This window comes from Palaemon carinicauda, chromosome 3 (genome assembly GCF_036898095.1).
Source record: "Palaemon carinicauda isolate YSFRI2023 chromosome 3, ASM3689809v2, whole genome shotgun sequence".
Taxonomy (NCBI): domain Eukaryota; kingdom Metazoa; phylum Arthropoda; class Malacostraca; order Decapoda; family Palaemonidae; genus Palaemon; species Palaemon carinicauda.
In genome coordinates, this window is record NC_090727.1 from 132390170 (window position 1) to 132403888 (window position 13719).

The 13719-nt window shown below is 41.6% G+C and overlaps 1 protein-coding gene across 3 annotated transcripts in view; it reads left to right on the top strand.

Moving 5' to 3' along the window:
• Positions 1–13719, top strand: part of Tfb1 (transcription factor B1) — a 69139-nt gene that overhangs the window by 38750 nt on the left and 16670 nt on the right. For all 3 annotated transcript variants that reach the window (XM_068370671.1, XM_068370672.1, XM_068370670.1), the window contains exons 2-6: positions 5433–5587; positions 5972–6105; positions 8537–8758; positions 11109–11352; positions 13408–13558. In XM_068370671.1, coding sequence (XP_068226772.1) covers positions 5433–5587; positions 5972–6105; positions 8537–8758; positions 11109–11352; positions 13408–13558 — 906 coding nt within the window. The remainder of the gene's footprint in view (positions 1–5432; positions 5588–5971; positions 6106–8536; positions 8759–11108; positions 11353–13407; positions 13559–13719) is intronic.

The window sequence follows — 13719 nt, forward strand, 5'->3', positions numbered from 1 at the left end:
ATACCTCAAGAAGTAATTGACTGGCGAACTGGCCTTAACAGGGTTATGGAGGAACCTGTCTAGAAGAATTCATCTTTGGCTCCTTCCGAGGAGAGGGACGTAAAGTTGGGCGTAGCCATTGATAAGGTGTTCACCCGAATAGGGACACCTCCAAAGGTCACAGTTCAGCCAAACTGCTACAGGGCCCAAGAGCACAAGGCAAGTATTAGGCCTTAGAAGGCCGTCCACTTGGGACTAGTGAGAAGGAGTCCTAGTAGGGGTAGGACAAGGTGCCCCGGAAGACCGGCTAAATCTCAGTTGACCCAAACCAACAGAATGACTTACATTGGGAATAACCCTGGATTTGTCACAGGTCAAGACCTTTTCCACCCATAGACAGTCTGAACAACCTGGACAAAGTTCTCCTTCCCTTCCTTCGAGGACATCCCAGAAGAATGAAGGATGGGCAGAGGTTGGTAGGACATCTGGTGTCCTTAGAGAGGCTAGTTCCACATGGGAGACAGATCCTAAGGAGGGTTCAATGGAACTTAAAGGAGAGTTGGAACCAGAGAAGTTCCCCAGACAAGTGGTGCCAGTCCGGCAAGGAACCAGACAAGCCGTAGAATGGTGGCAGGATCGGTCACGCACTCTAAAAGGAATGCCCCTGTCCTCCCAACCTCCAGAATCCGCCAGTTTACGGACGGGTAGAAAGAAGGAGGGGGAACGCACCTCCGGGGAAAAGACAGCGAATGGGACTTGGACAGAAAGGGAGAAGTCCCTGCAAAGCAATGTCCTAGAGATGAGAGCAGTCCAGGGAACCTGCAAATATTTCACGGAAGACTTGGAAGGGAATTCAGTGGCCCTGATGTCGGACAATGCAACCTTGGTTGCATACGTTAAGAAGATACGAAGGGCCCGGGACCATGACTCTCCCCAGGGCAGGACGGAAGAAGTGGTTGGTGAGACGACGTCGGCGATGGAGGACTCCGCGTATAGGAGGGTATTCGACTTGATTAAAGGCTATATAGCCTGGTGGAACCCGTCCTACAGGAGTTGGAGACGGGGACCTCCGGCTTGAACAAGTTCTAGCCTACACCGCCCAGAAGGAGTCCTCACTTTCCCTTCCTGAGGCCACAAAGTAATTACCACACGAGGGAAAGTAGACCAAACGGGACTTACAAGACAGGGGAAACCCTGGACATCCTTTGCCAGGGCTTCTCAGACGGAAGGGCGACATCAGCAGCCACCTTCTTCTCCCAGTTCGAGTCTGCCCTTTCAGGGGGAGGGCTGAGATCAAAATAGTTGTGCAGACTGGCCCTTCAGATCCTGGATTGGGAAGGAAAAGAGGAAATCAACCCTACAGCAAACTTCATTCTGGGGAAGAAGAACGTCCTAGCAGGCGGCCTCAGCAGAACAGGACAAATAGTTGCATCGGAGTGCTCCCTGCATCCACAAGTGGCAAGCGACATCATTCAGATGTGGGGGTACCCAGTAATGGATCGGTTTGCAACAAGGGGGACGAACAACTCTCCGTATTCTGTTCACCTGTCCCAGACCCGAAGGCGGCATTGGAGGACGTGTCTCAACTCAGATGGGACGATCTAGACGTGTACGCCTTTCCCCCCTTCTCCCTAATAAGTCGAGTCCTCAACATGGGGGCAGCAACCAACCTTACAATGACTTTGGTAGCCCCTTTGTTGGTCGGAGAGAGAGTGGTTCGCAGACCTAATGAGTCTCGCCACTCTCCCTCCCTGGACTCTTCCCAACATACCAGATCTATGGAGACGACCACATTTTCAGGGGTTTCACGAAACCCACAAGCCCTTCGTCTTCTCGCCTGGAGGTTATCCAGTTCCTCCTGAAAAGACAAAGGTACTCAAGCAAGACAGATAGGAGGATGCCCCTTTACCTGAGGAAATCCTCTACGGCCATCTACCAATCCAAGTGGACGATGTACGTCAAGTGGACAAGGACAAGAAGATAGAACCATTAAAAGTATCCATGCCCATTATAGAGGATTTCCTGGTCCATCTCAGGGATAAGTTGGCCGTGACAATCCTAGCGATTATGGGAGTGCGAACTGCCCTTGGTAAAGTTTTTCTCCTGAGAGGCATAGTTCTCGGTTCTTCAAGACAGGTGTCCATGCTCATCAAGACTTTCGAGCAATCAGGCCCCTTCTGCCCCGAGAATCCCGAATTGGGACCTGGCAAGGGTTCTGGATATGCTCCGAAAACCACCTTTCGAACCCTTAAGAGACATTGTAGGCAGGAATCTCACATTCAAAGTGCTCTCCTTGTTAGCGTTAGCCTCAGCTAAGTGGGTGAGCAAGGTACAAGGATTTTCGTATGAGGAGGAGTTTTCTAGAGGATGGAAGAAGAGACCCCTTAAGTTAGTCTCCTTCGTCGCCAAGACACAGGATCCGTCAGTTTGGGTTCCGAGGCGTGAGAGCTTTACGATCCCAGCAATCCCAAATGAGGTAAACCAGGAAGGTTTGAAATTGTGCCTCGTCAGGGTGATTAGGAAGTGTCTTAAAAGAACGGCGAAGCCCCGTCCGTCTATCAAGAACCTCGTCGTTTCCTGGGGTCAAACGAAAAAGAACATCAAGAATACAGTTTCCTTTTGGGTCAGACAAGGAATTAGGCAAGCTCCCTAAAATGAGGGGTTTTCAGTGCCAAGAGAACCAAGGGCTCATGATGTTAGGGTTCTAGGCACCGTCCTTTCATCTGTAAAGAACATGTCGGTGGCTCAGGATCTTCGAGCAGGGACTTGGTCTAACCGGTCGACATTTCACTGATCATTATCTCAAGGACGGTACGAGGAACTCCCAGGTTGGGCTTTCGGTCGGGCCGGTCATCTCAGCCTTCCATTCGGATTGACGAATTAAGACCCGGCCTCGATAGGGAACCACAAATGTTCAAGACACGGGGAGGCTTATTTTTCGTTGTCACCTTTTCCCCCTTTTTCTCGTACTATCAGTTGTCCTCAGAGCTATCGCTCATTAGACAAGCCTCAAGAATCGCCATTATGGAACAAGAACAAGGAAGAAAATTGCAGAAGGGTAAGTGTTACCACACTTAATGAGTATTTTGTGTAGTTTATCCTACTGTCCATTGGGGTCTTGGGCTACGGGCACTCCCTCCTCCTAAGGTGTAAGTCTCCTATGAAAGTGTTTCGAGGTAAGTGTCTGTGTCGGAACAAATCACAAATTTTAAGTAATTTGTATTTTTCCTAACATACTTACCGAGAAACACTTTCCAGGTATGGCCCCCCCAACCGTCCCCGCAGTGCCTTACAGTCCTAGAGTATTGTTCCTTACATAAAACATACTGACTAGGTAGAGATCGTCGCCACATGGCTGACCTCGGGCATTGCCCCAGGTCACGTTCTCTTCCGCTAACGGGTCACGTTGGATATAGTAGGGTAAACTACGCAAAACTCTGGTCGTTAGAGAGGAGCCACCAGTGACTCCTATGAAAGTGTTTCTCGGTAAGTATGTTAGGAAAAATACAAATTACTTAAAATTTGTGATCTTAAGTCCCACCCTCCTCCCCTCAGGAGACAGGTTGGGCAAAGATGATCTGAGGAACAGAAAACGGGAATGATTCCAAGTACCACCCTGTAAGGGTTGTTAACCACTTAACCGCACAACCACCACACGGCGGTTGCCGCGAGTTTTTAAAAATTCTGCCGGACGTTAGAGACTATAGCTGTATATATATAACTGCCAGGTAAGTACGGTATTCACAAAACTTTGTTTTATCATAAAAACTCCATTTTTATGCTACCTTACTTAGAGCTGAAGGGGTCAGATCACCTTTACCTCTACCGTACGGATGTTGCCCAGAGGTTCATGGGCCCCTTTTCATTGGGTCCTAAGGTAGCTGCTCAGTAGTCTTGTAGCACTGTCAGCTCCCTCATGGTACTTGGCACAGTATGCATCCCATCTAATGTTACACATTAGGGATAAAGTCTTGAGCAGATTAGAATGACTGGCTATTCTACCTCTTTCGTGCTCCTCTCTCAAGGGGATACAGCAGCTGCAACAGATACACACTGGTCATATGATTGATGCTGGTAACACGACGAAGTATCTTTCTCGCAGGCTAGGTCTGCCAAAAAGCAACTCCTCCTTCCTTGTGGCAAGAGGTTGGATAGGTCCTTGTCCTACCAAATATTTCTGTAAATGTGGTTGGTTTGACACTACATGTACAGTATATAGGTTTTCCAGGTTCTAGTATTAGCTTCTTTTTAGCCAATGCTGGCTGATGCCCTAATAGCTGACAGCTTCTACATCCTTGTGATTAGCTGTTATGTTGTATGAGTCCCTTTCCTTTCTCTCGTATGGGACATGGAAGAATTATTTGGTAAGAGAAGAAAAGATCTTTCCCGTTTGGTTCTTTGGAACCAATGAGTCTCTCCCTATTTTGAAGAACAAAAACTTTGTATACGCTTTGGAACATAAAAGTTTAATAAGTAATTTGTACTTTTCCTAACTATACAAGCCTTAGTCCTTTAATTGGAATTTCCCATCTCAGCCACCCCTCTCAGTCTTTAGTTTTAAGAACAAGTAGGGCTATTCTTTGACAAGCAGGTGGGTGGGTCTTCCTTCTCCTACCTTGATATTAACCAGCTACCTTGTAGCATTTCAGTATCAGAGAGTGTTAGAGTATATGTACAGTATTAAAGTACTTGATGGTTCATTCCTCTTTCAGAATTTTATGTGTCAAGGAGACTCAGATTTACATTTCCTGATCATTATACTCCGTAGGATTTAAAATAGCAAGATTAAATATATAATGTTGCCAAAATAGTGTAGGAAGTAGTAAGCAAAGCCAAAAAATTTCAGCATCCTTCTGAATTTTTCTGACCACTATTGATTTCGTCAGTCTCATACATCATACATAGATGCCAGGTGACCAAAGGAAGGAGAGTCGGAGTCAAAAGGTAGGGTGGTGGGATACTGGCTATTTTATATAAATCTATTTTTGGGTGAGATAGCCTTGTTGTCCTGATGGAAGGTTACTTTAAGTAGCTTCCTAGGGTATATTTGACTACAGTGATATTCCCAGAGAATTTACCTTAAGGTCTCCAGAATTCTAACTCCTGGCGCGAATATCCCTAACTTTACCTTTTAGGGATATCGCATATCTTAGAATGTATTCTTGACATGCCATATAGCTATCTTCACCCCGAATAGCGTTTACCCTTCGAGGGGGAAAAGTGGCAAAAACGAAGGGGAGCCATTAAGATACCGCTCCTCCGCTACTGTTTTGAGTCACTAGATGACGTCATCATCACTGCCATGTTTATTCCTTGTAGCGTTAGGCGAGGTGCTACAGATACAGTACTTTTGATAGATATGCTTATTTTTAGGGGAAGCTATAATATGCAGTGCCTTTGTTTTAACATGAAGGGTCTCTAGTTTTTATCATTGTACTTTTTTTTTTCTTCAGGATGAGTGGCGAGAGAGAAGACATCCTCCTCCAGGTAAATCATGTCCGCTACAAGAAAAATAATGGGCAACTTTACCTTTCTCAGTCCAGAGTCGGCTGGATGATGGATGACTCGGACACCTTTGCCGTTAGCGTTCAGTATAGTGATATCCGCAGTAAGTATGCTGTGCAGCAGTTCAATTAAAGCACCTCTGGAGTGGTACTTCTTAAGTCTAGCTAATTAGAATATGAAGAGATTCTTGTAGACGTAGAGATCTGAATTAATTATTTAGATTTACAGAACTTTTATTTTTATTATACACCCAAATATAACTATGAAATTAGTAGCTTATTGTAACTCAAGTATTTATGTAATTAGACCCCTTGTGGCAAATTACTTTATAAATTCTGTAGATTACATTATGGAAAATATTTCATTACGAGCAATTATGTTTTGTGGGATTTTCTTTGGATATTTTCATATTGAAGGGATCATTAAAAAAAGCCAAGTGATTATACTTGTAATCTGCTTCTTTGAATATGATTTTTACTTTTTTCAGCACAGAAAATTTCACCGGAGGGTAAGCCAAAGGTCCAGTTGCAGATTGTATTGCATGATATGACTACCCATACATTCCATTTTTGTACTCCAGAAGGAAGGGATAAACAGGTCATTGAAAGGAATCAAACAAAGGTATGATTTTTTTTCTTTGTACAGTATCTTCTTGTAAGGCCCTTTTCAGTAAGATATTTTTGTTTAATTTTGTCTACAGTTGTTCCATGGTTGCCCTATTTGAAAAAGCAATCTAGGGAGGATATCTATGGATGTCATTAGTTTAGGTTTTGGCAGTTTCAGGTTAGCATAATGGTGATGCTGTTGATGAAGATCTTTGCATTGTGCTCTAAGCAATCGTTCCATAAATGTAGATTGTGAAAAAAGAACCACCTATTGCAGTATCTTCCCAATAACTTTACTAACGCTGAAGATAGAATTGACTTTTTGAATTTATTCTTTGGGCATCTCGTTTTCTTCCACAATTAGCAATGTCTTTGACTATGTAGGTCTTTTTGATGGAATGTCGAATGTAAGTTTTCCGAGCCAAGACAAAATATGGTCCTACACATCGTTGTTTTGAAAACATACAAGTTTTGTTTGGCTTTGAAGCTTGAAACCATCTGGTGACAGAATGTATTAATACACATATACCAAAGGCACTTCCCCCAATTTTGGGGGGTAGCCGACATCAACAAGAACGAAACAAAAAAGGGGACCTCTACTCTCTACGTTCCTCCAGCCTAACCAGGGACTCAGCCGAGTTCAGCTGGTACTGCTAGGGTGCCACAGGCCAACCTCCCACATTTCCACCACAGATGAAGCTTCATACTGCTGAGTCCCCTACTGCTGCTACCTCCGCGGTCATCTAAGGCACCGGAGGAAGCAGCAGGGCCTACCGGAACTGCGTCACAAACGCTCGCCATTCATTCCTATTTCTAGCACGCTCTCTTGCCTCTCTCACATCTATCCTCCTATCACCCAGAGCTTTCTTCACACCATCCATCCACCCAAACCTTGGCCTTCCTCTTGTACTTCTCCCATCAACTCTTGCATTCATCACCTTCTTTAGCAGACAGCCATTCTCCATTCTCTCAACATGGCCAAACCACCTCAACACATTCATATCCACTCTAGCCGCTAACTCATTTCTTACACCCGTTCTCACCCTCACCACTTCGTTCCTGACCCTATCTACTCGAGATACACCAGCCATACTCCTCAGACACTTCATCTCAAACACATTCAATTTCTGTCTCCATCACTTTCATTCCCCACAACTCCGATCCATACATCACAGTTGGTACAATCACTTTCTCATATAGAACTCTCTTTACATTCATGCCCAACCCTCTATTTTTTACTACTCCCTTAACTGCCCCCAACACTTTGCAACCTTCATTCACTCTGTGACGTACATCTGCTTCCACTCCACCATTTGCTGCAACAACAGACCCCAAGTACTTAAACTGATCCACCTCCTCAAGTAACTCTCCATTCAACATGACATTCAACCTTGCACCACCTTCCCTTCTCGTACATCTCATAACCTTACTCTTACCCACATTAACTCTCAACTTCCTTCTCTCACACACCCTTCCAAATTCTGTCACTAGTCGGTCAAGCTTCTCATCTGTGTCTGCTACCAGTACAGTATCATCCGCAAACAACAACTGATTTACCTCCCATTCATGATCATTCTCATCTTCTATTCCGTGATATTGCGGATTTCCAAGGAAGCATTTTCTTCTCTTGTAGAATGTATACTGTCATTTAATGTCTCTACTGGGATCAAAATATATCCTTCGACTGTTGGGTTGGCCACAAGAGTTCAGGACCATCTTTGAGTAAAACTTGAAAGGGAGGGTCACTTTAATTCCTTCATTTGTTGGCAGTTCCCTGGTCTTCAAGATTTCTAGAGGTTATCTGTTAAGTGAAAGAAAATGGGATAGTTTAATTTTATATATTAGACATCTATTTTAGCTAGCTTCGAGAAGTGTAGTGATTGTGCCGTTGTGGAAATAATAAATTTTTTTTATTAATATTTTTTTTTCACTTTGTTTCCAAAGCTGGATTGCAAAGTATGTTGCAATTGAATTTTGGGTGAATATTGAAACAAATCTTGTGACAATTTTTTGGGGGGTTGCCAGAATCAGCAACTAAATTGAAAAGCAGTTTAGTGATTTTTATATTAGCCTTTAATTTTTAATTTTGTTTATTTCATGTTTCTTTTATCTCGTCTTTTTATTCTAAATGACACATTTACAAAAGGAGGTTATGAAGAAAAAATTGTGAAAGTCTCTTTACCATTTTCAATATTACAAATATTTATTTAACAGATTATTAAACTGTTTTATTTGTCATATCATGGTACAGTAGTCTATTGTGCATCTTATCAGTTTTGAAATTGTTGATATACATTTTGTAAACGTAGTTGTGTGATTTTAATTTCTCACTACATTTTGTTAATAAAAGGTATAATTATTTACATTCCTAAACTAACCTGATTAAATTCATGGATTTGAGGTTATTTCTCCCTTTTCCAGATATCACTTTTCTGTTCTTATTGTAGGAACGCTTGGCTCAGTTAATGGACAAGAGAAAACGCTTGCCTCCTGATGACTTGGTACAAAAGAAACGAATGCTTGATGAAAATGAACAACTCTGCCAGTTGTACAAGGACTTGGTAGCCACTGAGATTATATCTGGGGATGAGTTTTGGAAGGAGATAGCTGTCCAGTACAAAAATAACATGGGCCCAAATCAAGATGTTGGAATATCAGGCGCTTTTCTTGTAAGTTTATGGTATAGATATATCTATTATAAAGTATAGTAGTTTAACCACATCACAAGTTGCATTTCTAAACTCTTTTGTGATGGTTGTTAAGGGTTTGGTGAAATTTTAACAATGGTTGAAAGCAAGAACCTGGATAGAGAAATTGAGCATTCAGATCAGAATAGGCTACAGGGAAAAGATGAAAGTAAAATATATATAGAAATGCAAGTGGAAAGTAGAGCCTTAATTACAGCTCAGTGATTACGTACTTAGAATGACAATAAAAATTTCTATGCGTTTTAAAAGCATGTTATGAAAGATACATACATACATATACCAAGGCACTTCCCCTAATTTTGGAGGGTAGCCGACATCAACAAATGAAACAAAAACAAAAAAGGGGACCTCTACTCTACTCTCTACGTTGACACCTGATAACTTGTTTTAGGTGTGTGATCTAGTGAAATGTAGCTGCTCCTATAAAATCCTAAGGACAAGGGTGAGAAGTTATGGGAAGTACATGAGACATCAGCTGTTGATATAATGTAATCAATGTGGTTAATATCAAGGAAAATAATCTCTACGGCAAAATGCTGTTTTTGTGAAAGACAGAACTGACAATGAAAATATCCTGTAACGTGATAGCCATTCTGCTCTACCTGTCTGCAAGGAATTTTTTTGTTGGCCTAGATGTCCTTGAATGACAAAGAGTAGGGGATTGAGTCGTAAGTGTACCCCACTATGACTCTGAAACTCTAATGACTAAAAGATCAGTGCCCAGGGTTTTCAATCTACCTTGGTGGAGCAAGGGTGTCCTTAACACAGAAATAATGAGATTGCTGTCTGCAGCAGAAGGATTATTATGAGCTGATGGTTGGTTCCTTGTCCCTCTTAGAAGGGGTCTGATAAGGGGACCCCCGTAGGTAGTTCCATCAGGGCACTTCCTTGTCCAACAATACAAGGAGATCAAGAGGAAGCGACACCAAAATGGCCGCGAACACACCCATAAGGGAACATGAACAAACGGCTACGAAAAAAAACCAACAAGGTAATTAAATTAACGAGTGTCGCTACCTCAAAATCCTAAACAGATAACTATAATACTCAACCTGGGAGCAGGGATCTCCAAAACGTCGGACATCTTCAAAAACACAAATCAACACAGAGCAATGAAAAACACGTCTGAACCTTCGCTGGTGCTAAGGAGGAATGAAGTTAGGGGGGTGGGGAGGTGTAGGGGTGATGGGAGGGTAGTCGTAGTAGAGGCAGCAGTCGGGTGTAGGTCGGCACCTCGTTGTTCCTGGGGATGTTGATGAAGGTGAGGTCTAACTGGTGAGGGACTTATGGTCGTGGTTCTGTCACGCCCCAGTAACTATATCGACACTCATTGAGTGAACGAGCTGGGTTAATTCCTGGCATTCCATGCATTCCTTTTTTCTCTGGTGTATTTAGCAATAGTTATGCCTCAGAAATGGTGCTTTAAGGAGCATTTCACTGGGCGACACAGGTTCCTCGCCCAGAAATAGATTTTTCCTTCGTCAAAATCCCTTTATTACTAGCTAAGCTACAACTGTAGTTGAAAAAGCCGGATGCTATAAGCCTAAGGGCTCCAACAGTGAAAAATAGCCCAGTGAGAAAAATAAACTATATGAGGAATAATGAGTATAAAATATCTTTCGATCAGTAACAACATCAAAGTAAATCTGTTTTATATAATCTAGAAGACATCCTTAGCTACTAGTACTGTAATATATATGCATAGAGGGGACTATTAATATGATGCAAGGACAAGTTACTGCAGTTCATTTTACCTTTCTTGCTTTCTCTATAAGGATTGCCTTGAAATTGACCAAATTGTGCATCTAGCACTTGAATCTGGGGGCCACTTCCAGATATACAATCTTGGTACAATTTTTTTTAATAGGTTGACTTGTCATGTTTCATCATTTATCTTCCACTTCTTTATCTACATTATTTATTTCAGATTTTTAGTTGTTCCTCTTTTATACTTTGTTCTTTACTTTCCAGGTTATTTTGCATACTGGTCTACTTCCTTTATTGGGTCTCTTTGTCTTGTAAATATCTGCTTTTCCAAATGAGGTTACAGCTTAGCTTGTAGTAATGGTGATGATAACCGTTGATTCTGTCTTGGGTTGCTTGCCAGTTTATATCATTCGAGTCGGAAGTTTAATGATGCAAGTGTAGTTAATTAGTTGGGACTTTGATATTAATTTTAGATTTTAGAATCTTTCACTTTATGAACTTTTTATAAATGTTTAGTTTTCTCTTGGTTTGGTGTTTTGACCTTGTAATTTGAAAAGTTCACTGTGAAGTTTCAAATGAATCTAGAACAATTATTTTTCTACAGGCTGATATTAAACCTCAAACTGACGGGAGCAACGGAAAAGTGCAGTACAACATAACACCAGAGATAATGCTTGCTGTTTTTAAGACGTATCCTGCAGTGAAGAAAAAACACTCTGAGTATGTTCCACACAGAATGAGCGAAGCAGAGTTCTGGACGCGTTTCTTTCAGTCACATTATTACAGTGTTCATACAAATAGCAGCAGTGAGAATGTTTTTTCCGAATGTGCGAAATATGACGACAAAGGTAAGTAGAGTTCTATGCTTGTGTTGACTTTGTATTAATTATTATTGTAATTTTTTGAATGCCAGACTTCATAGCATATTCAGGAAAAATTTTTATGATGGATTTACTGTACATGAAACTTTTGGTATTAGACTGCGGTGTGGTCCCTAAGGACTCTCCTATAAAGGCTAGATATGTGATTCTAATAGGATAATATACCGATGAAATATTGTCTTCCCTGCTCTAGGGTACGTGCATCAAAATGCAAGGCACAGGCTCTGTGTGTACAGTAGAATGAAAACCAACAGATTCAGACTATTTTGAACTTATCATAACGCCTACAGATATTAATACCCCTCTTTCCATCTGTTCGATATACTTCAGTTCCAACTTAAGAGGAAAAAGTCTCTTTCAAGAGAAGAAATCCAATCATTATTTTGTCAAAGATTGCATCACCTTTATTAATATCACCAGTACTTTGAGAAAAACTGATGATGCAAATCCTTTTCTTTCTGGAAGTGTCCACATATGGTCCAGATTGCACTAGAAAACTTGTTCTAGAAGCTTTTATGGTGTGACCAAATTGGGCATTTATTAAGGATAACCTATCATGACGTAGGTTCTCAAAAAAACTATTTCTATGGCAGTGGCTATAAGATTTAAAGGCCACTCATAAATGGCATAGGCAAGGGACAGTGACATTGCCCTATCAAGCAGGACAATGCCCTAGAGACTGACCATATATATACATATGATCAGTGCCCAAGAGACTGACCATATATAGTATTTACATATGATCAGCGCGCAAGCTAGGACCAGGTAGGGCCATGCAATGGCTGATGATGACTCAGCAGATAGGCCCATAGGCTCCCTCGAATCTCCTGTCCTTAGCTCACAAGGATGGTGAGGTTGCAGCGACCAAAGAAAGTAATGAGTTTGAGTGGGACTTGAACCCGAGTCTGGCATTCACCAATCAGGGTCGTTACCGCATCGGCCACCACAACCCTATAGCCCATTGTAATTAGCGCTACCCATCCACAGGTACTGTATACAGTATAAGCTTTAAGAAGGAACTTAGGAAAATGTGCGTTAAGAAAACCAGAGGTTGGACAGAGTGAGGTTCTGACGGGAGTCTCCCCTTCAGATGACAAACACCTGTATCCAGAATTTTCATATTAGCGACGAAGAGAAGCGGCTACCCTTCTTGTAATGTTCTCAAGGTACAGTTGAAACGGAGAATATATAAAGAAGCAGAATGAGTGAGATAACAAAAGAATTAATAGAGTCGAGTTAACTTTTGGGTCTAGGAGGTGATGCTCTTCATGTTAAAAAGAAAAGAATGCGAGAGAGAAGAAAGAGAAAGCACAAAAGCATGTGTTTGAAATGGCTTGATTAAGGTTAAGTTCTTAACAGTCAGTTAGGTAGCTGACCAAGAAGTGTTGTGTCAGGCACTAGACGAGGCGGTGATTCATCATTAAATGATGGCGAAATTTATATGAGTGCAATCTTGAAATTAGAGCCAAAATTTAATGGATATGTAATGAAACATTTTGTATGCTGTGCTGTTATTACAAAAGTAATAACAGCTTTTGGAGAAACAGAAACTTTTGTGGTTAGTTTTGGATTATACCAGGGGTGTAATGTGATGTACTGTATAAAGTTGCGCAAAGCGCGGACACAGTACAGTCTTAACTGATGGTTCAAGTGTGAGTAAGAAGAAAAGTGATCCTTTGACAGGTAGAACAAAACGTCGTAGAATCGGTTATGGTAGTAGCAGCAATGTATGGAAAAGTGATGTAAATAAGCACCCAGGTAAACAGGGTCGTCAGTTTCGGTAATGGATCTCAGTGGGATGATGTGATGTCATTTGATAGGAGAATTCAGCTTTGGAAGTCATGAATTCAATGGAGACTAAACCCATGTGATATTACCTTGTACATACCAAATCTGTGCATTGCATGTGGATACACTGGCTTGTTCTAGCCATTACAGGGACCACACAGCACCTTTCCAGTAATAGATTTTTATTCATCAAAAGTACATTATTTCCTTTTAATCTTGAAAAATTCATTACAGAGTGGAACAGAGATGTAGGGTCAGCAAAAAATGATCCTTTGTGCGACTTAATCGACATATATGAAGAGAAGCCAATGTCAATAGAGAGTGATATCAGGATTGCAGGTGCCAAGGCAGGCAGTAATATTATGCATGCCACTATGATCAAAAGGTAGGTGCACTGTATTCTCTCTGTAAATAGTATATGTAGCATATTAGTTGACTGCTTTGAACAAACTATTATAGTAGATATTGTCTTATAGATTATATTTAGTGTTATGAAGGCATTATTCCAGAATTATTCGACCAATTATGAGAGTTATTAATGCTAGT